The 26,600-nt window shown below is 39.6% G+C and overlaps 2 protein-coding genes across 3 annotated transcripts; one reads left to right on the forward strand and one right to left on the reverse strand.

Annotated features, from left to right (window-relative positions):
- Positions 1-516: 516 nt before the first annotated feature.
- LOC127690201 (interstitial collagenase B) lies at positions 517-9,225 on the forward strand. The gene is made up of 10 exons (XM_052189747.1): positions 517-615; positions 1,156-1,397; positions 1,491-1,639; positions 1,843-1,968; positions 3,826-3,984; positions 4,078-4,192; positions 6,617-6,750; positions 8,126-8,288; positions 8,810-8,913; positions 9,125-9,225. The coding sequence occupies exons 1-10, from the start codon at positions 517-519 to the stop codon at positions 9,223-9,225; spliced, it is 1,392 nt and encodes a 463-aa protein (XP_052045707.1).
- A 3,722-nt stretch (positions 9,226-12,947) lies between these two features.
- On the reverse strand, positions 12,948-23,155 carry Mmp12 (matrix metallopeptidase 12). 2 transcript variants are annotated; one of them, XM_052189160.1, is made up of 10 exons: positions 23,009-23,155; positions 21,691-21,938; positions 20,493-20,641; positions 20,245-20,370; positions 17,463-17,624; positions 16,943-17,066; positions 15,709-15,842; positions 15,093-15,252; positions 13,726-13,829; positions 12,948-13,413 (listed from the first exon to the last, which is right to left on the reverse strand). In XM_052189160.1, exons 1-10 carry the CDS (start codon positions 23,087-23,089, stop codon positions 13,313-13,315), a joined length of 1,389 nt encoding a protein of 462 aa, XP_052045120.1. In that variant the 5' UTR covers positions 23,090-23,155; the 3' UTR covers positions 12,948-13,312. The 2 variants fall into 2 exon arrangements, with proteins under 2 accessions (XP_052045120.1, XP_052045121.1); XM_052189161.1 differs by lacking the exon at positions 20,245-20,370.
- Positions 23,156-26,600: the final 3,445 nt, after the last annotated feature.

Genomic DNA, 26,600 nt, shown 5'->3' on the forward strand with positions numbered 1-26,600 from the left:
AAACTAAAATGGATGGCTATTAAAGAGAGGAATCAAGGCTGTCTTCTGATCTCAGGTATGCACGCATACACAACCATGTGAATACATACATACACACATACACACACATACACACACATACACACACACACACACACACACACATACATACACACATACACATGGCCTTGGACTAGGCTGTGTACATGGATTTAATAGGCTAAAACCTTTTTCAAATACAATGGATATGAATAAGAGAAAACAGCACATTAAATGCTGAAGACCAGTTCTTTCACACATGTCCTCCTGGATATAATCCTATGGTTGCTGAACCAAACTAGCCTAAATCATCTCCTTGGAGTCACAGCATCTGATTTATTCTCTACATTAAAGAGGATATTACAAAGCCTGAGTCAGATAGCCTCTGGATTTCTAGAAGTAGAAGAAGTCTCTATATAAAGATGGAGGTTCCCGGCTAGGATGTTGGAGCAGGCGGAAAGGAGGCACTCGTGATCTTGCCCAGAGAAAAACTTCAGCATGCATAGCCTTTCTTTGCTGTTACTTCTCTGGGGTACCAGCTCATACAGTTTCCCCGTGATTCAGGATGGACTCCAGAAAAATGTGAAGACAGTCTGGGTAAATGAATACTACACTACATATGTAGTTTTCAATTTGCATGCTGTATTATAGCATGATGGCATGTATGCATGGATTTCTAAGAGAAATGGTGTTTGGCAGAAATTTAACCTTCTCAATGATGTATATAGTCAAATGTAGACACCTCTTTCTGGGTGGGAGAGAGGGGACCCAAGCAAGGAGAAGCAACTCCCTCTATAAATGTGGATTTGCAACAGAGGGCAAACCTCTCCTACAAAACTTCACACTTTTCAGTAGTTAGTGCTGGGGGATCTCTGCTCTAAAATAATCAGGGAAATGAGCATAGGAATGCCTAATTAAAGCTTTAAAAGTAATTATTTTGGCTAAAATGTCCAGATTGTGTGTGTGTGTGTGTGTGTGTGTGTGTGTGTGTGTGTGTCATGTGTACATCCATCACAGGTAGAGGTCAATAGAATCTTTAGATCACCTGAGCCTGTGCTCTCTGCCAGCAGTCAGTGCTCTTAACTGCTGCACCATCTCTCAAGACCCTAGTGGTTCATCAATGTTATATTTTATCAGAAATACCTGGAAAACTACTACAACTTGGGCAAAGACATGCAAGCTAAAAACGTGAATAGCAAGGAGGTGATGGCTGAAAAGCTAAGGCAAATGCAGCAGTTATTTGGGCTGAAGGTGACCGGGAATTCAGATCCTGAAACCCTGAATGCTATGAGGAAGCCCAGGTGTGGGGTGCCTGATGTGGCCCCATATGCCATTACTCACAACAATCCTCGTTGGAGCAAAACTCATCTGACTTACAGGTAACTAGAAGGGGGAGCCAAGTGGGGGCATAACTACACCACTGGAACAGAAGGAAAGAAGATTCACTGTGTCTCTGTCTTATTTTTTATTAGCATTTTAAACTACACTCCATATTTGCCAAGAGCAGTTGTGGAAGATGCCATCGAGAGAGCCTTTCGAGTCTGGAGTGATGTGACACCACTAACATTCGAAAGGGTCTTTGAGAAGGAAGGAGATATTGTGCTATCCTTCCACAGAGGAGGTAAACTCTTCGACCTCACCTTGCCCTTCAACCTTTTCTGCTTGGCAGGAAGAGTTCCTTGTTGACAAACATTATTGATTTTCTGGAGCTGAGGAGGAAAATAATATCACATTGGATGGAAGTACGTTGACTGCTCAACAAAACTCTGAACTAACCAACATGAGATCTAAATGAGCCTTTTGTTGAATTTTCATTTCTTGCAGACCATAGTGACCTCTACCCATTTGATGGATCTAAAGATCACTTTGCTCATGCTTTTCTGCCAGCCCCAGGAATGGGGGGCGACGTTCATTATGATCTTGATCAGAAGTGGACCGACAACAGTGAGAGTAAGTTGACTGACATTGCTTCTCGCACTTCACCTGGCCCTTGCTAGTTCCTTGCAGTGTTGGCTTATTTAATGGACAGAATGCTTTAATGGGAGCAGATAATCTATCACCACACACAGAATTAGGAGCACAGTGAGAAGTCTGAGACAGGAGTATTTTCTCATTGCATATCATTTTTCTGGTGGCAACTGGGCCACTCTAAAACTTCTCTGTGCTACATCCTCTGCATAAAAGCTATAGTTCTTTAGCTTGAGATGTTCATGGGACACCTAATAGTAGGGGGGTCTCCGATTCTTTTGCCTTGCTCAGGAGCTTTCTGCACCTACTAGGTTTCCTTATCAAGCCTCATATGAGGGTTTGCGCCTAGTCTCACTGCTTCTTGTGCTGTATTCTCTTTATACTGTGCAGCTTGTTTTCTGAAGGAAAACTGTAACAATAAGGGGGAGAAGGGAGGTGATGGAGAAGCTGAGAGGTGTGGAGGGAGGGGATGCTGCCATCAGGATATATTTTATAAAAGAAGAATTAAAAAATAAGATAGATTTGCACCCCATTTTTAATAGGGTTGTTTGGTTTTCTGGGGTCTAACTTCTTGAGTTCTTTGTATATATTGGATATTAGCCCTCTATCTGATGTAGGGTTGGTGAAGATCTTTTCCCAATTTGTTGGTTGCTGATTTGTCCTTTTGATGGTGTCCTTTGCCTTACAGAAACTTTGTCATTTTATGAGGTCCCATTTGTCAATTCTTGATCTTAGAGCGTAAGCTATTGGTGTTCTGTTCAGGAACTTTTCCCCTGTGCCCATGTCCTCCACGGTCTTCCCCAGTTTCTTTTCTATTAGCTTCAGTGTGTCGGTTTTATGTGGAGGTCCTTGACATATCAAATGATGTTCAAGAAAAACGGAGGAGTGGCCCCTGGTTCTGGAAAGGCTCAGTGCAGCAGTATAGGGCAATACCTGAACAGGGAAGTGGGAAGGGGCATGGGGGAACAGGTGGAAGGAAGAGGGCTTATGGGACTTTCAGGGAGTGGGGAGTCAGGAAAGGGGAAATCATTTGAAATGTAAATAAAGAATATATCAAATAAAAAATAAATAAATATTACAAAAATAAGATAGAAAAAAGAAAATTCAGAGGCCTAGTGAGATGTGACATCTGAAATCCTCATTTTGGTTTTCAGAACCCATTTGGTGAAAGAAAACTGAGTCCTTTCAATTGTTTTCTACCTTCTATACAGGCATCCTCAGTACACATTGTACATAAATGTGAGCATACACACATGTTTACATGTGCATTTGTGACTATGCTCACATGAACAAACACAGATATAGTAAACAAAGAAAATAAATTTTCTTTTCAAAAGATAGAAAATATTATAGGTAAATGTCCTACTCATGGACCAAGATTTTCCTTATAGGAATGATGCAGTAAACTTAACAAATTTGTTATTAACTTGGAAGACTGAATGATAAGGGATTTTTTGTTTTGTTTTGTTTTTGTACTTTCTAAGTTTCACTCACGGTGTGTCCATCAACTTTGTGAATAAGAAGTATGAACTGTTAGCGGAGTGTTATTGCTCCTCTGAGAAGGAGCTTGTCCCAGCTCAGGGTTAACATGGACTCATCTGAGCTGGACCTTAAGTCAGTGAGGGCCCTATTGTACAATAAAACCCTAGAATGTAGGCTTGACCGTGGCTCCTTATTATTAATAGATGCACACTTCCACCATGAGGAAAAGACGGTATATGCATATGTGTAGTTCAAAAAGTAACTAAGAAGATGTGAACATTCACCCTGGAAGATTATTTTCTTACTAATACCTCAAAACCAATTTTAATGATTAGATGGGTGTCTTTGTCCTTCCAGATTTCAACCTGTTCTATGTCACGGCTCATGAACTCGGCCACTCCCTTGGACTCTCTCATTCTAATGATGAAGAGGCACTAATGTACCCCAGCTACACATGGAGCAATAAAGACTTTGTGCTAAACCAGGATGATATTAATCGCATCCAGGCTTTGTATGGTAAGTGAACCCTCCTTAGTCAAAGGCATTTTCATCTGCCAGTTGGCCTTGCAGAACCATAGAAACTAACTCCAGCTCTCTTTCATTCTTTAGGACCTTCCACAAATCCCATCCAGTCAACAGGTGCATCACTAGATGTATGCAATAGTGGCCTAACCTTTGATGCTATAACTACATATCGGGGGGAGGTGATATTCTTTAAAGACAGGTAAGATCCCTTTTCTTCCTGGGATATTTATTCACTATTGTATGCCACAAATATGGCTCATATGTTAATTGTAAAGTACGTGGTAGCAAATGCTTCTCTCTCTCTCTCTCTCTCTCTCTCTCTCTCTCTCTTCATCTTTACAACTTATAATGGCTCTGATTTTCCACCCAGATTAGGTCAACTGGTTCAGAGATACTATCGCTGTAGGGAAAACCTGAAAATACAATGTCATTTTATAGAGCTATAAATCACAGCACGGAAAAAGGAGAGTTGCTCTGGGAACAAAGAGCTCATGGGTGATATAAGAGATATGAGTGTCCTGACCCCAATTTGGAGTTCTTTTCATGATGCCAATCTGTGTGCTGATAAGTAGGATTGTACTTGTCCAAGATAAATGAGTCTTTTTAAGATCCATTTTCCAGTTGCTGATGGAAGCGAAGGGAGGAAGCCATTGCTGGAAGAGTTCTGAGGCCTTGGCTCCTCCCCCAGGCAGAAGGGCAGCCAGGATGCTGGGCATCACCTCCTCAGAGGAGGGAAGTAAAATTCCCTGTCAGTGCGTGGGCCTGAAAGCATGCTGGGCCCCTTCCACAAAGGACCAAACTGTGTCCACAGCATAGCAATGTCTAAATGTCCATAATAACGTCCCTGATGCTACCCACTGAAGAGTACGTGTAGCAGAGGGGCTCCACAGCCCTGGATTCCCCCAGCTTCTCTTCTCAGAGTGCAGTTGGTGCTGGCTGACTATGTTGTGGCTGCGTCTACATCCACATTCAGATATTGGCTCCAAGTGCTTTCTAGGACCTTCTTTCCTACTTATGAGAACGAAAGATAAAGCTGGATCCTGCATGATGGGAAGCTTTGAAATATAGCCTTAAAGGAAATCTCAAGGGCTGGGAATGTGGTTTAGTAGGTAGGCCATGCACAAAGAACTGGGTTTGATCTGAAGCATTGAATAAAACTGTAATGGCTTCCTTTGCATTTTGTAGTTGAGTTATAGGGTTATTCAATTCCATTTTCATTTCAGCTTGAGTTCTTAACACTTCAGTCAGCTTTATGTTTACATTTTCTTGCGTATCACTCAGGTATTTATTCTCTTTTTGCTCTTTCTCCTTCATTTAATTGAGCTGTTTCTTTGTATCTTCTTTAAACACCTTTATTCTTTGATGAAGTTTATGATTGATCTTTTAAATTCTGTGCCTTAAGTTCATCTAGGAAATTCTCTCACTAGCAAACATTTCTATAGGACTGGTGGGTTTTGAAGAGAAAACAATGGTTTGAGCTTTCATTTTCTATTGTTAGTATGTTTTCAGTAAGATCTGGGCATGTAGACCTCTTTTAATAGGTCCAAACTGAATATGGATAGAGGAAGTAGGGGCAGAAGAGAGAATGGGTTGAGCCCAGAGGTTGGAAGGGCTTGGGTAGAATGTGCAGAAGACACTGGACTAATGGACAGTATGTGACTCTTGGTCTACTTGTGGAGTATAGGTGTAGGTCTGGTTGGGTGGAGAGGATGGATGTAGTGTGGGTGGGGCCTGTGGGTTGAAAATAGGGAGATAGAGTTGCCTAAAAGTTTGTTGTTCAGGAAGGGGTGACCAGACTAATCTGGGATGCTAGATGTGGGACCCAGGCTAGAACTGAGAGGTTGGGAAGGATCAAGGAGACTCACTAGGCTAGACCCTGGTGAAGAATGTGTGGGATCTAGATGGGTGGAGAGGTTGGAGGTGGCATATAGGAGCCCATGGTGGTAGCCTTATAAATTATATTTTGAAAATTATACCCCCTATAATGGATTTAATCTTCCCTGAATTTGGATATTCACAGGAATATCCATGCACCCTCACATACTTGGAGATAATGAACTTCACTAAATACTGGATGGCACAGGATGGTATATTGCAGTTGGTCACATGCTACAGCCTCATCCTCATGGCTCACCAAAGCTCAGCCTATATTTTGAAGGTTTATGAAAATTGGTTGTGAATCACAGCTGTTATCAGGGTTAAATTAAATTATACTAGAACACCAGTAATAGAAATAAAGCATTGCTCTGTCATCACCTTCACCGACGGCGTTGACAGTGCTGAGGCACAAACTCAGAGCTTCACACACGCCAGGCCAGCACTTGCCCTCTCTGCTCTAGCCCACTCCTATTCAAGTACCTTTTACTCCTTATGTTCTTGAGTTCGCTTATGCCATTTGTGTCTCCAAACGATTGGGGTCCCATGGATGTGCTACTGTCAGTCTCAGAATTTGTCACAGCATGAGTATTTCCATCAAGAAAGAAGCACGTCAAGCAGAGACCATGCCTGACTGCTCCTTCAGGGAGACAGTAGAGATTTGCTCACAGGAGGACTCCAGTGAGAAGAGGCTGGGGATGGCCGGGAGACCCATTGACAGCCACACGCTCTCTTCTTTTTCAATCAGGTTCTACATTCGGGTAATTAGCTTCCTGCCAGAACCTATGATCAATATGATAGATCTTATCTGGCCAACTCTGCCAGGTAAATTTGACGCTGCCTATGAATCTAGTATGGTAGATGAACTCCGCTTTTTCAAAGGTAATGTTTCTAATTGTTTCTCCTTGTACTTCGAAGCTAAATTTTCATTCAGTTTGGGAGTGACATAAAAAGATATTATCTACATTCACTACACAAATTTCTCCAAGTAAGTTCATGGGAGCTCATCAGCTTAGCTAAAAAATAGATTGTATATTCAGAATCATTTTTATTAAAAAGAAAATGAGTTCTAACTCTTTCAACTTGTTTGAGACCTTGCAAACAATTACTGTGTTTTAAACTTTCTCCTTATAGTTAAGAGTGCTCAGAAATAAAATTAAGAGTCATGAGACAATTCTACAAAATATGACACACAAAGATTTTATGTAATCAATTTCCTAGACTCCTTGTGTATGTCATCCTAGATTCCTTGTGCTGATAGCATCCTGTCTTTAAAAAACAAAACATACTCTCATGTTTCACTGTGAAATTTGTTTGAAAGAATCTAAATCTTAGTAAAATTTTCAGGCAAGTCATTCACAGATTAATATACGAGACTCTAAGTGACTATGAATTAAATTCAATGAGTCTCTGGGATTCTGTGAGATCAAATAGTCAAGTATGTCAAGTATTTTGAAAACCATGTTGGACAAACATTGAGACAATTGAAACTGTAAAACACTCAAAACAAAAAAGTGAATATAGTTCAGACTGGCACAATACTTTGCAATAGCTACTCTACAATTCATTATGTGGAATTAAATAGAAATTTACATACACAGCATTTCAGAGCACCATTTTATGTAAGCGTAAAATAAGCAAGTTTGTGATCTAGAGTTATCTTGGCTTAAAAACAGGTCAATTTCCTAGGATATAGAGCTTAGGGACTTTAAACAGACAGGCTCTTGAATCTGCGTAAATTTACACATCTACCTTATAGGATGCTGTTGAAATTTGTTACTACAAACATGGACTAGAAATTACAGTTGTTTGAGGTCTGACTTTGGAAAGGAACTTCAGCTGCAATATGGGAGGGGAACAAGAGATAATTTTCAAAGCATGATACAGATTAGAATGACCTGGGAAGAAAAGAAAATCTCATATAAACCAGGCTTGGTGACTCATGCTTTTAGTCCTAACAGTTAAGGGGATAAGACAGGAGGATTGGTATAAATTCTATAATGGATTCTAGACTAATCTAGGTTGCAGTGTAAGTTCCTGGTCTCAAAAACACAACAATAAAACAAACAAAAGGCAAACTCATTTAATTGCTTTGAGATTAGATCCTGACATCAACATTCAACAGAGAAGAAGACACCAAGCCCTTCCCAGAAAGTCCACCAAGCCCTTGCAGTCTGTAGCTAGGACACTGTTCTAGCTTGTGAAGCTTAGTTGAAAATGTAGACAAGGAGGTTCATCTGTGGCTTTTGATTGGCAGGCAGTAAAGTCTGGGCTGTTCAGGAACAGAATGTACTGGAAGGATTTCCCATGGACATCCACAGCTACTTTGGCTTCCCTAGCAACGTGACACACATTGATGCCGCCGTTTGTGAGGAAGAGACTGGAAAAACATACTTCTTTGTTGACCACATGTACTGGAGGTAAAGACTGAAATAAGGTTAATGTTAGGGTGCCAGTTGTTTCTATACAGAAAGACCCTTACATGAATTTCAAAAGACATTGTCAAACTGCCCTTTATATGAATGGCTGTAGCCATTTAACATCCAATAGTCTATGGACCAACAAGCATCGCAAGGTGCTTATGCAGGAAATCCAATGAGTCTGTCTTGCTATTCCGTGCTATGGAACAGTGGGGTGGGCGATGGGGTAAGGGCGATATACTTCTTGAGCTACTTTGGCCTACATTTGCCACTCACAAATCAATTTACCTTAAGAGAACATCTGACATCTGTGTGGTTCATTGGATTTTAGAAGGACCATATATATATATATATATATATATATATATATAACCAACATTCTACATTTCCTCATCCAGTTCAACCTTTTCTAATCTCAAGAGTTAAAAACGTCTATGCCATCCATGTTTTTGTGTTTTCTATAAATATTTTAAGCAATCCTCATGTTTGGCAAAGGTCCTTTTAACCACTTTTTAAATCAGGTATGATGAAAACACACGATCCATGGATCCAGGTTATCCCAGATTAATAGCAGAAGACTTCCCTGGAATTAACCATAAAGTTGATGATGTTTTCCAGAAAGAGGGTAAGAGTATGAACATACTTTCTCCCATTTTGTTGCAATATTAAAAATAATAGCATTGCTATTCAGACAGAAAATGTAATATATGTATGTATTTATGTAAGTTTGTATGTATGCATGTATGTATGTATGTATGTATGATGACTCAGACTTGAGTCAAATTCTGGAAACTACATGTATTACATAATAAATATCTTTCTTTTTAAATTTTCAGATTATTTCTATTTCTTTTACCAATCAATTCAACACAGATTTAACCTCCAAACAAGAAGAATTGATGATTCTGGTGATTTTAGTACCTGGTTCAACTGCTAAAATATTGGCAACTTGTTACTGAGTTAATGAAAATACATATTCCATAATCTTAAAGAAGAAATTTTCTGAAGAAACAAATATTTTTATATTTTATTTACCTTTCAGCACTTCTGATACAGAGAGTGACTAAGTATTGTGAAAGTTTTATAAACTTTCATAATACATAGTATAATATTTTATTATACTATGAACTAATTTTATTATTTTATGAACTAAAACAGTTTAATACCACAATTAGTCACCTAAGAATGTCATGTCATGGTTGAAGAGTCACTGAAGAAAGGAATTTTACACTTCGAGATTTCACTGTGATCCCAGGCATGTCCTGTCAGCAGAGAAGCTCTTCCCAGAGTAAAAGTGGCTGAACACAGGAACGTGTGCACAAGAGGAAATGCATTGCTGCTTTGGTTTTGGTGTTTAAGGCAGGATCAGGATCTTACAGCCCAGTGGACTCGGAACTCTTCTCCCTCTGATTCCCACATGCCAGTATTCTGTAATCCCTACGGTGCCCAGCTAAGAGACACCTCCTGTCCAAAATATTTTATACTTAAATAAAGCCACTCTTGTCTCTAATGTTTTATAAGATCTCTATTTCATTATGTGATTTCCTGATTGTAAAGCCTAACTTTTAAGTTAGTAGTATTTTTTTCTCATTTACAATAGAAAACAAACAGTATGAAAATTCTCATGAGAAAATTAGTCTACGCAAAATTTTGAATTTTCTACAATTCTGAAGTTTGTTCTGTGTAGAGATGAGCAGGTTCTTTATTCCCTCCACCCCAGACAAGAAATCTAAACATGGCATAAAGGTAAAGGAAGCGAAAACGGGAATGATTTTTCTAATTTGATGCTGCTTCATTGCTTAAGGAAATGGGGGAGTGACATTTTCCCAAAGTTGTGCTTCTGGGTACTGCTGGGGTTGAGGATTCTCAGGTTGTCTATGCTCTACCCAGGCGGTGCCCGGCTTTGCAGTCCTGACCTGAGTTGATTTGGACAGCTGCCATCTCTCAACTCTCACTTGGCCCTTGACCTGGAGACTTGGAAATGACACTTTTTGCTCAAATGTGAAGTGGGAATGCATGGGCTAAACAGTAGATTCTAGAGATGTAGAGATTGCCTGATGTTTACATTTCTGGTTGCTATAATAGAAGCTCTGAGAGTTCAGTTCCCAGCATCCATGTCAGTCAGTTCACAACCCTCTGTAACTCTAGTTCTAGGGGATCCCATGCTCTCTTTTGGTCTCTGTGGGATCTGCATGTACATGGTCACATACACACACCAAGGTACATACACATGCACATAAAATAAAAATAAACAAATAAGACATATTTTTAAAGAGTTGATTATAAGCAGGTGAAGAGATTGTTTCTAAACATGAAGACAGATGTGGAAACTGGTCCAAGGAATATCAAAGTAAGATGAAATGAAGAACCTAAAGAGAGGCTATAAGAATAGGGGTTATAATGAAGATTTAACGGTTTTTATATTTGAGTCAGAGAAGATGATCAAATGATTATGGAACATATGGGGAGGGGGAAACCGGGAAAGGGGAAAGCATTTGGAATGTAAACAAAGAATTTAGAAAATTTAAAAAAAGAAAAACACTACAAAAGAGATAATTACTAATTTGTTTTTCAGATTAGGAGAAAGTTCACAAAAATGGAACAATTAAAAAAAAGTTTAAGTTTTCCAAACCAAAACAAAGGAGAACTCATTTTAAAATGCTTTGGGCTTTTTAAAAGTAAAAAACTGGAGGTGTAAGACAGCACAGAATGTCTTGAAAACCATGAGGATATTCATGCTAACCAAGAGCATGGAGCCAGCAAAGATGGTCCTGGAGAGTGAGCCACAGAGGTGCCTTTAAATTAAAATCATTTTAGAATTTTTAAATTAATAGAATCCACCTATAGTATTAATATGAAGCTCTCAAGTTTTTGGTGCATGGCCACCTCTCTATCCTTAAAAGCCATCCAGATTTTGAAGAGCTTTATTTGTTAGTCTGTCTCAGGAAACATTCGCCATAGTGGAAGTTATGAAAATATTTTAGCTATTGAGTCAGTTAAATGACATTATAATGAAAATAATACATTTCTGTCAGCCTGGGCCGACAGAATTATTACGAGAATAGTAGCATCAATTTAAGGTTTTAAATGTCTCTGCTGTCAACACTAAAATTAATAATTTAAAAGCCATATCACCTAAGATGATTAAATAAAGGGTAATCAAAATGATTTTTTTTCGTAAAAGCCACAAAACGCCAGCACAAAATTGGCAAAAAAAACCAAAAAACCAAAAAACCAAAAAACAAAAACAAAAACCGACCTTTTCAGAATCTTACCTGCTAGGGTGTAGCTTAAAGTTAGCGTGCTTTGTTCGTTAAGACAGGGACCCGGACCCAATCTCTAATACTGAGAAGAAAAGGATTCTAGAAATTGAAATCAATCAAAGACTTACAGCAGCCTAGAAAGCAGGTGTTCTTCCTGTGTCAGGACTGTGAAGAACACCGCCGTGAACATGAGTGTAATGTGACGTACTGTGGCTGTGAAATGAGGTCACTGAACAGAAACAATGCTGTGTGCAATCCCATTGGGGGTAAGGTGTGCTGTGAGTCCATGGGTGGTGGTTTGGGCAGGGGCACGATGCACAGGAAATGCAAATTCACAACCAAAATGAATGACCTATCCTATTAAGGACTATTAAGGACAAAATGCTGTCCTTCCCATGATGGGACTGCTGTGGATCCGCCACCCACCCTGAAGGTGGAAATACTTCCTATCGTTTATCTCTTTTGAAGTAGTCCTCACATGCCTCTTACATGACCACAGATCTCATGGAGTGGATGTTGAAGGTTAATACTCACGTCTGACACACAGAGGCTAAGGAGCCCTTACCTTATATCATTCCTATTCAGTCTCCAAAAACACCCAAATGACAATCTGCTATGAAAGGTTCTCTGGTTCCTGGACAACACACAGTCAGTTTTAACAGTGGACATATTTCACAAACCCATGAGCTTTAAATGCAATCTCTACAGCGTACACGATGCAGAGGATAGGGAGCCAAGTCATCAGGACAATAAGTAAAACGGATAGACAGCAAGACAGGACACAGTGGTGGCAGGCTCACCATTTTGTCTTTTCCCCGTAGCAAACAAAACCTGTGCTGCTCACAGTTCTGCCTGCACTTAAGGAGGCTTCGATTTAATGTCCTATAAGGCAACATAGCAATGGTCCAACCTACTTTATGATGTGGTATGAGCCACACAACACATCTAACAAGAACAGAAGCCCTGTTTCCTCCCACCTCCTCTTCAGTCTTGTGGTCATATGCAGCCACACTTGCAGTCAGGTGCAGGCTAGAGAACGCTTTCTTGTCTTGGGCTTAGACTGCTGTTCATACACAAGTGATTAAAAGGACTCCAAGTTCCAACTTCTTCTGTCTATCACATCTCTATTGACACCTTGGTACAGTCACAAAAAGACTTCACTTGGAACTGTATTTTCAAAATTGATTGTTTTTCAAGAAAAATATTTTAACCAGGGCTGGAGAGATGATACAGGAGTTAAGAGCACAGGCTGCTCTTTCAGGAGATCTGGGTTCAATCCCTAGCACCCACAATGCTTCCATAACTATGGTAACTCCGTTTCTAGGGATCTGACAGCATGTGGTACATAAATATACACATAGGCAACACACACAAACAATTTTTTTAAAGAAAATAATTAAAAGACAAACACTTTCTTTAATTTTATTTAAAGAAAACAAAACATGTTACATTTCAGTAAAGACAGGGGAGTAATTCTAATTTTTCTACTTGAAGGTTATTAGAAAACAACTTACAGATAAACTAGTTGGCCTTTGAAGGCATGTGGTTTCAAAATTAAGAAGAGACTCAAGTGAAAAAGTTTATGAAAGGAGGTTAATTTGTAAAAGCACTTTTCTGTGTAACTCTGTGTGTGTGGCCTGTACACCTCCTCTTATTTCATGTTATATTATTACCACCCTGTTACACTCTGAGCATACAGGGAATATGTAATAAGTACTTAAGAAACTGAAAGACCACCAAGCACCCTTCACTACATTCTTCCTAACAACCGAACCAGCTTGTACTTTTCAATGTTTTGGTGACACGACGCGACAGGAGGTCATATTCCAATTGATAGGCTCCTTGGAAGATGTAGTAGTGTCCTAAAATGGAAACAAAGTCAATTCTTTAATTCTTACCTTGTCTTTTTTTAATGCTGTTTTTAAAGATTATCAAGACTACAAAAGGTGTGGTTCCAGAGGTTCATGCTGGGGACCATTAGCAGTATCTCAGGCTTGTTAAAGGCTACATGCACAGCAGTTCAAGTGCTGTGTGACTCTAACAGGCCAGTTTTCTCAGGCTGAAGTTGAGCATATTCACACCATAAACGGGAGCAGCTTCCACCCCACCCATAATCCCAGTCTACACGTTTGTACCTTAAAATGTGGTTTCCAATATGTTCTCAGCCTACTTACTTTTGAAATAGAGGACTGCATCAATTTTAGGCTTGATTCCTGGGAAGTGTATGGAAATCAGCTTGGGATAAGTAGGGTCCATGAGCTTCCGCCTCACATCATACCTGTGGGAGAAAACAGTCAGCAGAAACACCATGAAAAAATGGATTCCACAAGATGAAGCACACACTTACCCCTCCTGAAAGTGTTTTAAATGTACTGGTGAAAAATTCACAGACATAAACAGTTGGTTGGTTGTTTCCTAAGACACCACAGGAATCAGAAGTTGAAGTTCGTGGACGCCAGTCCAGCATATTCCTGGCTCTCACATTGCCTCCTGGTTGCTCGGTCTCTTTCCAGGCAGCCTGGCGTGGAAGAGGGTTGGCATGTGACAACCCTCACTGGCCCAATGACTTAATTACCATTTTTGTAAGTCTTTTCTAGCAAGACATGAATCAGTGATTTTCTCCCATGGTGAAGAGAAGGGGAAATTAAGAGCCGTGGGACCAGAAGGATTTGAGCATCTGTGCTGGAGAAAAATGAAATACAAACAGTGCACAGCCCTGCAGGAGAGCGAGGCCCTTAGGTCTCTGTATCGCTGAGTGGAGTCAGTTCTCTCTAGACTTCCAAGGGACAACTGAACATGCTTTTTACCTTATTTTTCACTCAGTTTAGTTCTCCAGACATTGCTTCCTGACACTAGCACTCTGCAGAAAAGAAAATTCCTCTCTCAGCCAGAAGTGTGAAAAGGGAGCCCGTAGCTGGACAAATTTTAAGAGATTACAATAAATTACACCTGTTTTCACCTCTCCAGAAAACAGGTGAAATCCCAAGTCCTGTTTCTCAGACAAGATTAATATTGGCAAGCCCATTTATGCTACAAATATGTGGCATTTAGTTGAAATTATGTGTTGAATTTTAAATAGTCAAGGAAACAGAGGCTCTACCATCTCAGCATACTGTTTGTCTGGTGTCACGTGTGCAAACATTGAGGCTCATGACTCTTTTCCCCAGAAGAGGATAGGGACGATCTTCTCCTTCAACGTTAGAGAAGACAAGACAGAACCAGACAACCGCTTTGATGACAACTCCCTCTGGCTCTCTGTCACTCAAAAAATAAGTTCATCATTTCATCTTTTGGGTTTTCCAATTGTAGAAAGGATTCCTGGAGTTTGGACACTCTCTAAAATGAAATTATATCAGAAACTGAAGGCCCAGAGAAAACAATCAGGTTGACAGTGAACATTTCAGACCTATATTCTCCTGCTGCCTCTCCCATAAAGACAAAGATGTCTGGAACTTTTATAGAAAGACAGCCTTCCGGAAAATTCCATTCTGTGACCGTTTTGTAAATCTTAGCAGACAAAGTACCAGCCATTGACCCTTACCTCCAATATTGCTTATCCACAAAGAAATAGACCTTTTGGTGAATTGGGTCAAAGACAGCTGCATCAACCTTCTTCACAGATGCAGAGAAGCCCAGGGAATATATGCTTCTGGGAGAGTGCGGCTCTGGCACTAAGTTGTTTATTAACCAGTACTGCTCATCTATGAGAACAAACAGAAAGGGCACGACAGAGTCACACCAGAAGGATAATAAAAACACTGACTACCATTAAGCATATCTCTTGAGCAGAGTTCTAAACTTGATTTTACTTTATTTGTACTGGGGGTTTGAGGAAAACCCAAGGCTCCATCCATGGTAATTAGGGTCTCTGTCAATGAGAAATCTCACCCCACCCTATTTCTGTTCTCAATCATTGCTTTACTTCCTGTGGTTCTGCAGTTTTTTTTAAGTGCTCTCATTTCATAGTTCACATACCTTTCTTAAAGGTGTACATTTCCTGTATAGTTGGGCTTGTACAGTTAACGTGCAGCCCAGAACCACTGTTGCAAAAGTCTAGAGTGCTGTTTTTAGTCTCTATTTATAGAAGGTGTCAACAATTCTTTACTTATTCTTTTCCTTAAAGCATTCTCAGTGGCAGAGCCAAGTATTACAGTTACCTTTAAAAAGAAAAAGTTGATTTTTGCCTTCAATTTCATAAGCAGCTTGAATACCAGATGGGATGGTTGGCCAAATGGAAGAAATTGAAGTAAGGTTGGTGGCTGGACTCCCAGGCAGTTTCCACCAGAAGAACCTGACAGGAAATACGTTTATTATGTGTGAGACATCACTGTTGACTCATGTTCTTCGGAATGCAAACGAGACAAACTTGAGAAGTGGTTGAGTGCTTCTTTGTTTTCACACTCTATTCCATACATTTCTGTGTGACAGCAACATGCAAGAGAACCTTAACCAATTCAGCTAACAACAGTGACTTCAACAGGAAACCTGAAAAAAGAAACACTAAAGTCTGAGCCCCACAGATCTATGGTTCAAGTCTGGCGTCACAACCGGTTAGCTGGTTTGTAAATGGAAGAAGTTACTGTTTTATAATCTCAATATGGGATCATTTGTTCTACCTCCCACACATTAACCTCCCCACTGCCCTCCCCTAAACCAATACCTGTCTCCATTTCTGCTCCAACACAGAAACTTGGAATCATTCTGAAAATCACCATGTCCTCAAGGAAGCTTTTCAAAGCCTTAACTCCAGGTGTGTGTGTGTGTGTGTGTGTGTGTGTGTGTGTGTGTGTGTGTAGGTGATCATGTATATGTATGTGTGCACATGTGGGTGAAGGCTCTTCAGGTTTATTCCTCAATCACCACCCACCTTATCTTTTGAGACCTATGTTCTTATTGAGCCTGGAGTTTTCTGATTCACTTAGACTGGCTTAGGTTCAGAAAGCCCTAGCACCCACGCTCTCCTTCAATGCACTGAAGATTAGTCAGTACAGCTGCCATTGGACACTTCCATGTAGGCTGGGGATTAAACTCAGGTCCTCAAGTTTGAACACCAAGAACTTTGCCAACAGAACCATCTCACCAACCCCTGAGACCTTAGCATTTTTACCTATATAAATAAACAAAACAGCTGGGTTTCTCCACTTCCTGTCTTGAATTCCCTAACCAGATTCCCACTACAAACTGATTTTTTTCCAGACTAGATTTCTAGTCAACACAAGTAGGGTCACAGAATTCCCTACTTCAAAAGTCTCAAATCTCTCCTAACCTTGGGAATCAACTTGAAGTTCCTGCCCTATGGATTTGATGTACATCAGTTCAAGTATCTTCTGACAAACAAACAACTTTAATCACACAGTCTATAACATTGCTTTGATATGAAAATAATCTTACCAGTCTTTAAAGAAAAAGATTTTCTCTCCCACTGTTGTAACAGCATCAAAACTCAAGCTTTGCTGACAGAAAGTTGACGGGAGACCGCCAGGATTTATCATGGATGGATTTTTCACTGGGGCTCCTGCAAATACATTTGGATGTTTATTTGTGGGGGGATTTTGTAAGTGGAAGGGCTATTTATTTTAAATATTATTTCTTAATGGAAAATACAAAATGGTCCTGTTTGCTATGAAATTCAGGAGAAGCGTCTGTGGAGGACTTTATCATACTTAGTTGCAGCATCACAGAGGGAATAATTGAATTTCTTTTCTCTGGATACTCTCTCCCCCCACTGAGTAGTGCCATTGTTAGCAAATACTTCAATTGGAGAAAAAAAATGAAGATAGTTCTGGGATGCCTAATTCGCAGGATGCATACACACAGGGCTCAAAATGAGATAGTAATATTTTCTAAATAAAGACACAAGATTATTCATGAGTGCATGCTATTATATAGCAAATGATGAGGTTCAACTTACCATAAAGGGACTGAATTTTATGTATGTCATCAGCAGAGAGACGAAATGTGTTGGGGTCAAGGTATCTGTAGGTGGGGTACATTATTGACTTTGGATTATTAGAATGCTGCAGCCCTAAGGAATGGCCAAGCTCATGAACAGCAACAAGGAAGAGGTTTGTGCCTAAGAGGTAGCAAGGAAAAAGAATAAAGCTGTGAAATAGACTATCACATTTTCTTTAACTTATACACGAAATTGTACATGTTCATGGCATGCTATGTGATGTTTTGATGCCTGCACTTATTGTACAATGTTCAAGCAGGATAAATATATCTATCTCTTCAATTATATACCATTTGTATGGAAAAGACACTCAAAAATCTTTCTTCTAGCCTTTTGAATTAAAGACTATGCTACTGTTGTCTATATGTGTATTACTGAACCACGGTGCCAACAACAGAAGCCCAGGTTCCTAACTGTGGCTTAGTGCCAGTGAACTAAGCATTCTCACCCCCTCCTCTTTATCCTCACACTTTATCTGCTCTCAACATTTGTGAGATTAACTATTTTCATGTCTTAATATGAATAAGACAATAAAGTACAGATCTTCCTATGCCTGACACTTTTACACACAACATAGTTTCATTCATGTTTTAAGAGCTCATCCTTTAGGGGCTGAATGTCATCCTACTATGAATGTTCTGTGCCGCATGAGTGCAGGCACCTGCAGAGGCCAGAGTCCTTGGATCTGCCTAGAACTAGTTACAAGTAGTTGTGAGCTGTCCAACCTCAGTGTTGTGCACAGAGCTCATATCCGCTAAAAGATCAGCAAGCTCTCTTAACCTCTGACCCTTCTCTCCGACACATTGCTTTGTCATTGAAGAAGATGATACAATGTCTAACACATTAAAAGGGAGCATTTGAGGATCCTTTACTTATTTCCCCAACTCTTTCAAAGAACATTTCTCAGGCTCAATATTGTTGACATTATAGGCTAGAAAAGTATTGTCAGAGCAATCCCCTGTTACAGGTATTTAGGGATCTCTAGTTGCGCCATTCTTTAGAAGTACCAATTCTTGACTAAAAATGTCCCTTTGGAGCCAAAATTGTCTACGGTTTCATTGGCAGACAAATGAACTATATTCTGAAGTGAATGTTTCTATACCCAATTCTGAATAAGATTAAAGGTACCACTTTACTTGTAATAATGTATAGTTTAAAAGAATGAATTCTAGAGCCAAGCTGTTGGGATGTGAATATTGGCTCAGTCACCTAATTTCTTTTGTTCACTTGTGGATCCTGTTTCCTCACTTGTGAAATGCACAGTGGTTTCTGTGCAGCTGGATAAGGAGAACACAGGGTATAATACATTTCTCAGTGTTTATGACACATGAGCTTAGTAAAAGATGCTTCCTAAACATTTTCTATGTTCTTGGAAACTTGATAAACAGTAAAATTAGAATGAAATTCTGGGAGTTGGAAATGATTTTATTCATTCATTCATTCATTCATTCATTCATTCAGGAAGATGACTTAGGATCATAAGTTCAAGGCCAACCTGGGCCACATAAAATTTCAAAGCAAACTTTTATTTTTTAAAAAATAGAGTCAAATCAATTTTTAAACTAAGGCCAGGAGCAAATAGAACTTGTTCTAGCCCTTGCCTCTTTGTTCAAGCTTGTCACCAACTTTTGTTGCTCTCCTGCTCGGGTTAGAGCAGCTGCATTGATGTACATTTGTTTCGAGGGTCCATTAGATTCCAAAGCAGTTTCAGTTGATGAAGAACTTACACCCAATCCCCAAATAACCCTGGAACAACAGCCTCAGACGCATGGACATGTCTGGTTAAGAACTTGTAGTTCATAAGTAGTAAGTCATACATGGTGTATCTCACGTCCTTCAAATGTCCTTATCAAAATTTTGATAAGCTTTAAGGTATATGTCAGGTTCAAAGCTTTAGGCTATGTGTCTACCTTTGTGGTAGACATGGGATATGTAAATTACATAGCTACATGTCACATGAAAAATCAGCCAGGGAGGGGGGGGTTCAGAGTAGGGAGACCAAGTTCTTGAATTTTTTCCCATGTATTCCATATGAATGAATTGTATAACTTGAGAGTTCCAAGAGATATTAGAGAGGGTACTGTGATGATGGGTTAAATATTCTTATACTTGGGATTGCCTCTAATAATAAAATAACAATAATGATAATGAATAATAAGGTAAATTCACTCCCCATTATTTGAGAGGGGTAGTGAGTTACAGTCCCAGCTAATCAATTGGACATTCTGAAAATGGTGTCTTAAGATCACACAAGGCTCCAGGACTATATTTGAGATTGTACACAGAGATCCATAGGGATCTGCAATTATCTCTTTTTCTGTAACTTTCTGTAATTATCTTTTGGGGTCACCGTGAAACTAAGAAATTGCCAACATAGGATAGATCACACAGAATTAGTGCTTTCTTTTAAATTTATAGATTTTTACTTGCCAAACCCAGCTTCCTGAACCTAAACACTTTCATATTTCCAAGAGTTTAGAGTACAGATCTTGCTCATAGAATCTTAGTGTTCCTTGGAGATGATCTCTATCACAATCATGTCCAACATCCCTGATCCACAATAGGGAAAATTACACTACATATAAAAAATTCTTAAATTTGATTTAGAGGCAAACATAATTAGAATTTGTTATTTTGTAATATAATGTAATCTTTTGTCAGAACATATTCTTTGAGATCATGTCCTATCTTAAATTGCTTAAAAGGTTAGTTTTATTTTTTTTTTCTCTCTCTCTCCTACCTCGAAAACTTTTAGTCCAGGTTTCTGACTCATCAAAATGTGCATCGCCTTGAATGCCGGGCCCAGGATAAAATGCATGGGCTAGTGTCCCACCTTTGCCATCAAAAGAATTCAAGTCTCCATGAGCTTTGTGAAATGAAAGAAAGTCATTAGTCACCTGTATCTGTCACAAGGCATCACAGGTCATCATACATAATGGCGTCACAAGGTGAGTGAGGAGTGACAGAGGCGAAGTGTAAGTTGTGTACCTCCAAATGCAAACAGTATCATAATGTCAGCCTCGCCTTGATGAAGCTTCCTGAACCTTAGAGGAGTCACGTCACTCCAAACTTGAAAAGCTTTCTGAAATATGTAGTCTACATCTTCACGCTTCATGTCTGGAGTGTAATTATAGATCCTGTGGTGGAGAAAGAAAGGCAAACAAACATGACACCATGGATTAATTTTGTCCTTTCTAGACTCATAGTTCTGCACCCATGCCTATAAGAAGAACTTTCTCAAGGATTGATCTAGCATTGGAGGGGAATATAAAGATAGAGAAAAAAAGGAGGGAGGTCATTGGAAAATGGATGGAGAGAAGAAGGTTTATGGGACATATGGGGAGGGGGGATCTGGGAAAGGGGAAATCATTTGAAATGTAAACAAAGAATATAGAAAATAAAAGTATTTAAAAAAAAAAGAACTTCCTCACAAACTGACAGTGTGGGTAAGAAAATTGTGTTGAAGTTCAAAATCATCTTTTTCTTTGGAAAACTTTCTTATCTATCAAAATGTAATTTAATTTCCTCTTATTTATAACTTACTAGTAATTATCATGAAGCATTTACTTTCATAGTCATACATACCCAATCTGCCAAAATTTCACATTTATCTATTTTTAATATTGTACAGACTTCTGTCTTTATTCTCTCTGTCTACTGCTTCTCTGCTCTGTACTAACTGACAAGGCAAATGTTCCTTCAGTGAGGAACTCTCCTCACAGAGATAATAAATTGTGTGTGTCTGCCTGTGTATATAATGCATGTTCACAGGTATGTGTATAGTGTGTGCAGGCATGTAGAGGCCTGAAGTTGACTCAGGCGTCTTCCCCAAACCTGCTCCACTTTCATTATTGAGCCAGTGACCCCTGATTCTACTTCTCTGACTAGACAACTTGCCCTGGGAACCTCCTATCTCTGCCTCCCATGTGCTGGCCTTACAGCCAGCCAGCATGCCTGACTTTTACATATCTTCTTGGGATCTGAACTCTGATCCTCGTGGTTTTATGATAAGTGCTTTCTCCACTGAGCCATCAACTCTGTCTGGAGATAATGAATGCATTCATATTAACAATTTACAGAGGCTATTCTTAGATTTAGAACTTTGTTGTAGCTACATGTTATAGGTTTCTAGAAGCCACACTCATAGGCAAGTAAAAGAGCTCTCCAGGGCACACACTGACATTACCTGTAAGTGAGGTATCGCTTCATCCATCTTGATCTCTGGGGCAGTGACCTAAGATGCTCTACATCAGGCACGCCACATCGAGGTGTGTGCATTATTGCCAGAGTTGAGGTGTCCAGTTGCCCCGTTGCTTCTAGCCCAAAGAACTGCTGCATTTCCTGGAGTTTTTCTTCTAGGAAGTTTCTATTGCTTTTTGATTTTGTCATTGGAATTCTGTCCTCTTCATAGTCATAAAATCTTGACAAGTACCACTAGACAAAATATAAGCATTGCACATGGTTGTATGCAGTCAAGTTTCTGCTGGGAGCCCTGTAAACATGGCCTGTAGCATACTGATGTTCTAGAAGCAGGCTACATTATATAATCACAGGCTACATTATTATTATTATTATTATTATTATTATTACCTAGAGAATCTATTACGAGGAGGAAAAATAACTTCCTATGCTATTTAAAACATAACTGATTACTCAGATTACCAAAATTCCAGAGGAAAAACTATTTATTATTCTGCTTCTTTAGACTTGCTTCAAGATTTTTAGGAGCCATCTTAGAATCTAGTGCATAAGGGTGCTTGGCTGGGGGAGGTAATTTAGTGGTAGAGCAATCGTCTAGCATGCTAGCAGGTCTGAGGTTAGTCCCCAGCATCGGGGAAAATCTTGACACAGTAGAAAACTTGGATGAATTCAAAGTAAAAATAATGTTAGAAAATAGAGCCAGCTGCTGAGGAAGCTGATACAGAAGCGTCATCTGTGCCCACAAGTTCAAAGCAAGACTAGACAACACAGTAGGACTCTGTCTCAAAAAGGAATGCATAGAATTTTAGAAAGTAGGTGTTCAAGTTTTTGATAGAAAAAGGTAAACATTTTTACAAGTCTTATTTTAAAATACTTATGAATAAACATATGTGATAAATGAGCAGAGAGAGAACATGCTGTAACTATCATAAAAACTTGAAGTGGTTACATGGATAAAACAAAGTCCATATCTCAAATTATTAATGGACATTAAACTACTACTACAAATAAAAGACAAACAGGGTGGGACACCAACACACAACACTCTATCAGAAATGTAATCTAATTATATTAGGCTAAAGTAATTTAGCCAAAGCTTTTTGTAGATGGTACAATTATTCACCAGTTTAATGGTAAATAATTCTTTCATTTTGATAATCTTCTCTGGAAAACAAAACATGGTAACAAGATAGCATCTGTACTGATTTTCAAATCAAATCATCCCTTTCAACATATTGCTTGCAAATTCAACAACTATTAAAGACACAGTCTGGCTGGACCAGAGTAAGCCTGCCAATACTTACTTCAGCAAATTCACTCTCATTCATGGGAGCGGCTCCACAGGCAGATACCTGTAAGAACACAATCATCGTGAGAAACTTCATTGTGCAGACTAATTCAGCAGAGTCCAGCTTGTCAACCTGCTCCCCACCACGGCAAGTTCCCTTAAAGTCCCACTTTATATAACCCTAGAGCCAGGATCTGTGAACGTGAAACCCTAGATATGACTCACTGTTGATGTCACCCCTTAATTTACTTCAGAACTACATGAAGTAGCAGCAGGTCAAATCATTGTCTAACTCACCACTCACCTCTGCACCTCTCTGTTTCTTGCAAATGACCAATAAGTCTTAACTTCCACCTACTTTACCTGAAGGTAAGACAAAACATCAACAACACAGCAACCAAAAATACAAACAGAACTCTATTAGAGTTTTGGAAAGTTGGTATTGACAATTCTATTTATAATTTATAATATAGGTGAAGTTCTTTAAAGTAATTTAAAAAAAAGTGTGAAGAAAATTTTTTTTGCTAGAATACATGAATCCTTTATTTGTTTAAAGAAAGTTCATACCCTGAGCATGCTTTGATGTTTGCTCTATGCGCATGCTTAGGTTCTTATATGGATTAAGACTTTCACACACAGGAGCTGAAATTTAATCCTGACTGGTTGTCTGGAGAGATTCTGGAGCTCAGTTCTTCTTCTTCCATGCTGCCTGAGTTCAGCATTTGCAGCTATGTTATGAAAGACTTCCCTTCTACAGCCCCTCCATCTCCTTCCCCATGAAGTATTTAAAAAATAGAAACATTCACAAATCAGTGATTAAAATTCCCAACGTAGGATGTTGGAATAAGGCTGCTGTGTGGGCAGAGGCTCTGTTCAACACCCACTTGATCCCACCACAAGCAGCATCTGCATGAAGAGCCTAGTGCATGGGGCATGGGGGTGGGAGTGGGTTGTAATTTAGACATCCAATTTCCCTGGATTCAGACATGCTGCCTACTCCTCATGTTAATTTTAATTCATCTTTTAGGGGCCCATGAAATCACTCAGCAAGCAAAGACACTTGCTCTCAAATCTGATGAGCTGAATTTGAACCCCAGGAAGCATCATGGTAGAAGTCGAGAACAGATTATTGGAAGTTGTCTTCTGGTTTCCACAGCCTACTGTGCCATGCATGCACACAGAGACATGCACAACAAACAAACAGCCAAGCAACCATATACTTATTTTTAGGTTATCACGCAAAACAACAAATCCAGTAGAGTTTAAAAGTGTCCTGTGCTTTGTGATCATTTGTTCTCATTTCCTAAAATTTTTATGGTTTGGATTCTTCTCAGATAGGAAAAAGAATCCCCCTCTCCCAGCACTGTCCCTAGACACCAAATTCTGCCTCTGTCATGTCTGTGGCTTGACCTCTAAGTTCCACTTAAGATGAGCACAATACTCTTTAACTTCCCTATGCTCTTGTGACAGTTAAACAAGACAGTGGTTATGCATGCTAGTGACAGGAAAGCTGCTCACTATTATGCAGTCCCTTCCCTTTGTCCTTAACAAGGACAACAAAACAATAAATTTGTGAGTAGGTGAAGTTCAAGAATTCAAAAAGAGAATAATCATGTGGTGAGCATTGCAAAGCAATCCTTTCAAACACTGAGTTTAGCCCAAGAATCATAAGAGGGACACAACTGTGTTGGGCTAGAAAGTGGGAACTACTCCTCATGTTGAAAACTACATTGTAGCTAGTAGTAGGTACTCAGTAAGTTCTTAGCACCTAGCCTGACTGGAGAATGCTAAGGATACTGAAAGTGAACCTCCATGGCAGGAGCAATAGACCTGCAAGGAGAGTTTGCTCCTGGTTCATGGAAAACAAGAAGTGGTCCCATCCACAGCAAAGCAAAACTCAGTTCTTGGAAGCTTTGCAGGAAACATCTCATGAATATAGGATACAAAATGCAAGGGGATAATACAGACAGGAAGTCGTGAGAGAGAGCCCTGGGAATAGAGGAGAGTAGATGGCTACACCCATATTTTGTTTTCCCGGTGTCTCGACTCACCAGGTGCTCCAATCTAGTCAAGTTTAGGGATAAAAGGGCTACATGGCCAACTGCAGGGCACCACAGAGCTTGCCAACTTAATCCCTAGACACGGGCTGACCGACTTGACAACTCAAGCTATGGTGCCCTATGACCTCAAGCTGTCACATCAATCTCTTCAAGATGAGCTTTTCATTTGTAAAGTTGCAGTAAAAATGGTTTCTGTATCAAGAACCATTATAAATACTTGCATTAAATAATAGGAAAAAGTACTCAGCCAGCTGTCTTTAAAATGATCCTGCTTCAGCCAGAATCATTCTAAAAATTGCCTACATTGTAACCCCTGTACTTAAGGCTCAGACAGCCTCACAAAAGAGAGTAAAAAGATTCTAAGAGCCAGAAGCCTGGAAACCCTGTTGTGAAACAGTGCCTTCTCTCTAGGGCAGTAAAACCACACCCAAGGAAACTCAACAATATGGTCGCCTAAAATTACTACACTAGTGGTGAGCCAGCATGGATGGGGGGGAACATCACGAGGCTCCTACGTGAAAGGCCAGTTCATGCTTGCTGAGAAAGAATACATTTTCTCTGGGGCTGAGTTCCATGATACCTTATCCAATCCCAGCTTGTGATGGTCATCCTTAAACACACACACACACACACACACACACACACACACACACACACACTTGTTTTTAATTTAGTAATGAAGACAAAAAAGGAAGGTTGACAACTGCTCAGTTCTTCCCAGAAGGAGCTACAATAAGATCCTGCTCCAGGTCCAGCTTCAAGGCTGAGGATCACAAGAGAGACACCATGGGGAGTGAGAATCTAGTGGCCATCTATGATGCAATGCAAAGAACTTGTTTATGAAATGCAAAACACCACTGCTGCTCATGTTTTTCATGCTAATCAGACTTTCCTTTAGTAGGAGGCAAATTTTATCACATAAAATTTCTAAAAGCAAATGAGTCTATAGTCATTGCTTCATCTTTAGACACACATCAGGACACTTGGGGGTATACCAGTGACATCTGTAGCTATTTGTAATGCCATTCCCTAGGAATACAGAGGCAAATTGAGGAATGGTTCCAGGAAGGACCAGGAAGGAGCTATGCTCCCAAAATACACAGACAAATCTCTTTCACACAGTGATGGTTTATTCATACAGGAAGAAAACTTCAGTTGCTCAAAATTTCTCCTGTTAATGCATGAAGAAATGGGAGTTTTGGAAGAGGAACTGTGTTGCTCCAGGAAGCGTTCTGGGGGTCTCCTCACTGGGTCCACCTTGTTGTGACTCTTTGTTTCTTTATCTATTTCAATTTTTCTGCAATGCAGAAAAATTCTTCAAAATAACAAGTTAAATACAATTATTTAAAGATTTCTTTAACAGAAATGTTTTGAGGAATGTTTAGGAAAATTAAAGTCTTGCTGAGTTTATCTTAAACACAAGCACATCTGCCACCATCAGGGGAACAGCACCCTTCTCAGTGTAGCAGTTACTGGTGCTGGGTGTGGTTCTTGTGAAGAAAAATGCACTGGACATGGTTCTCAGCCTGTCCTTGTAAGTGAGAGGAC

Source organism: Apodemus sylvaticus, chromosome 7 (genome assembly GCF_947179515.1).
Source record: "Apodemus sylvaticus chromosome 7, mApoSyl1.1, whole genome shotgun sequence".
Taxonomy (NCBI): domain Eukaryota; kingdom Metazoa; phylum Chordata; class Mammalia; order Rodentia; family Muridae; genus Apodemus; species Apodemus sylvaticus.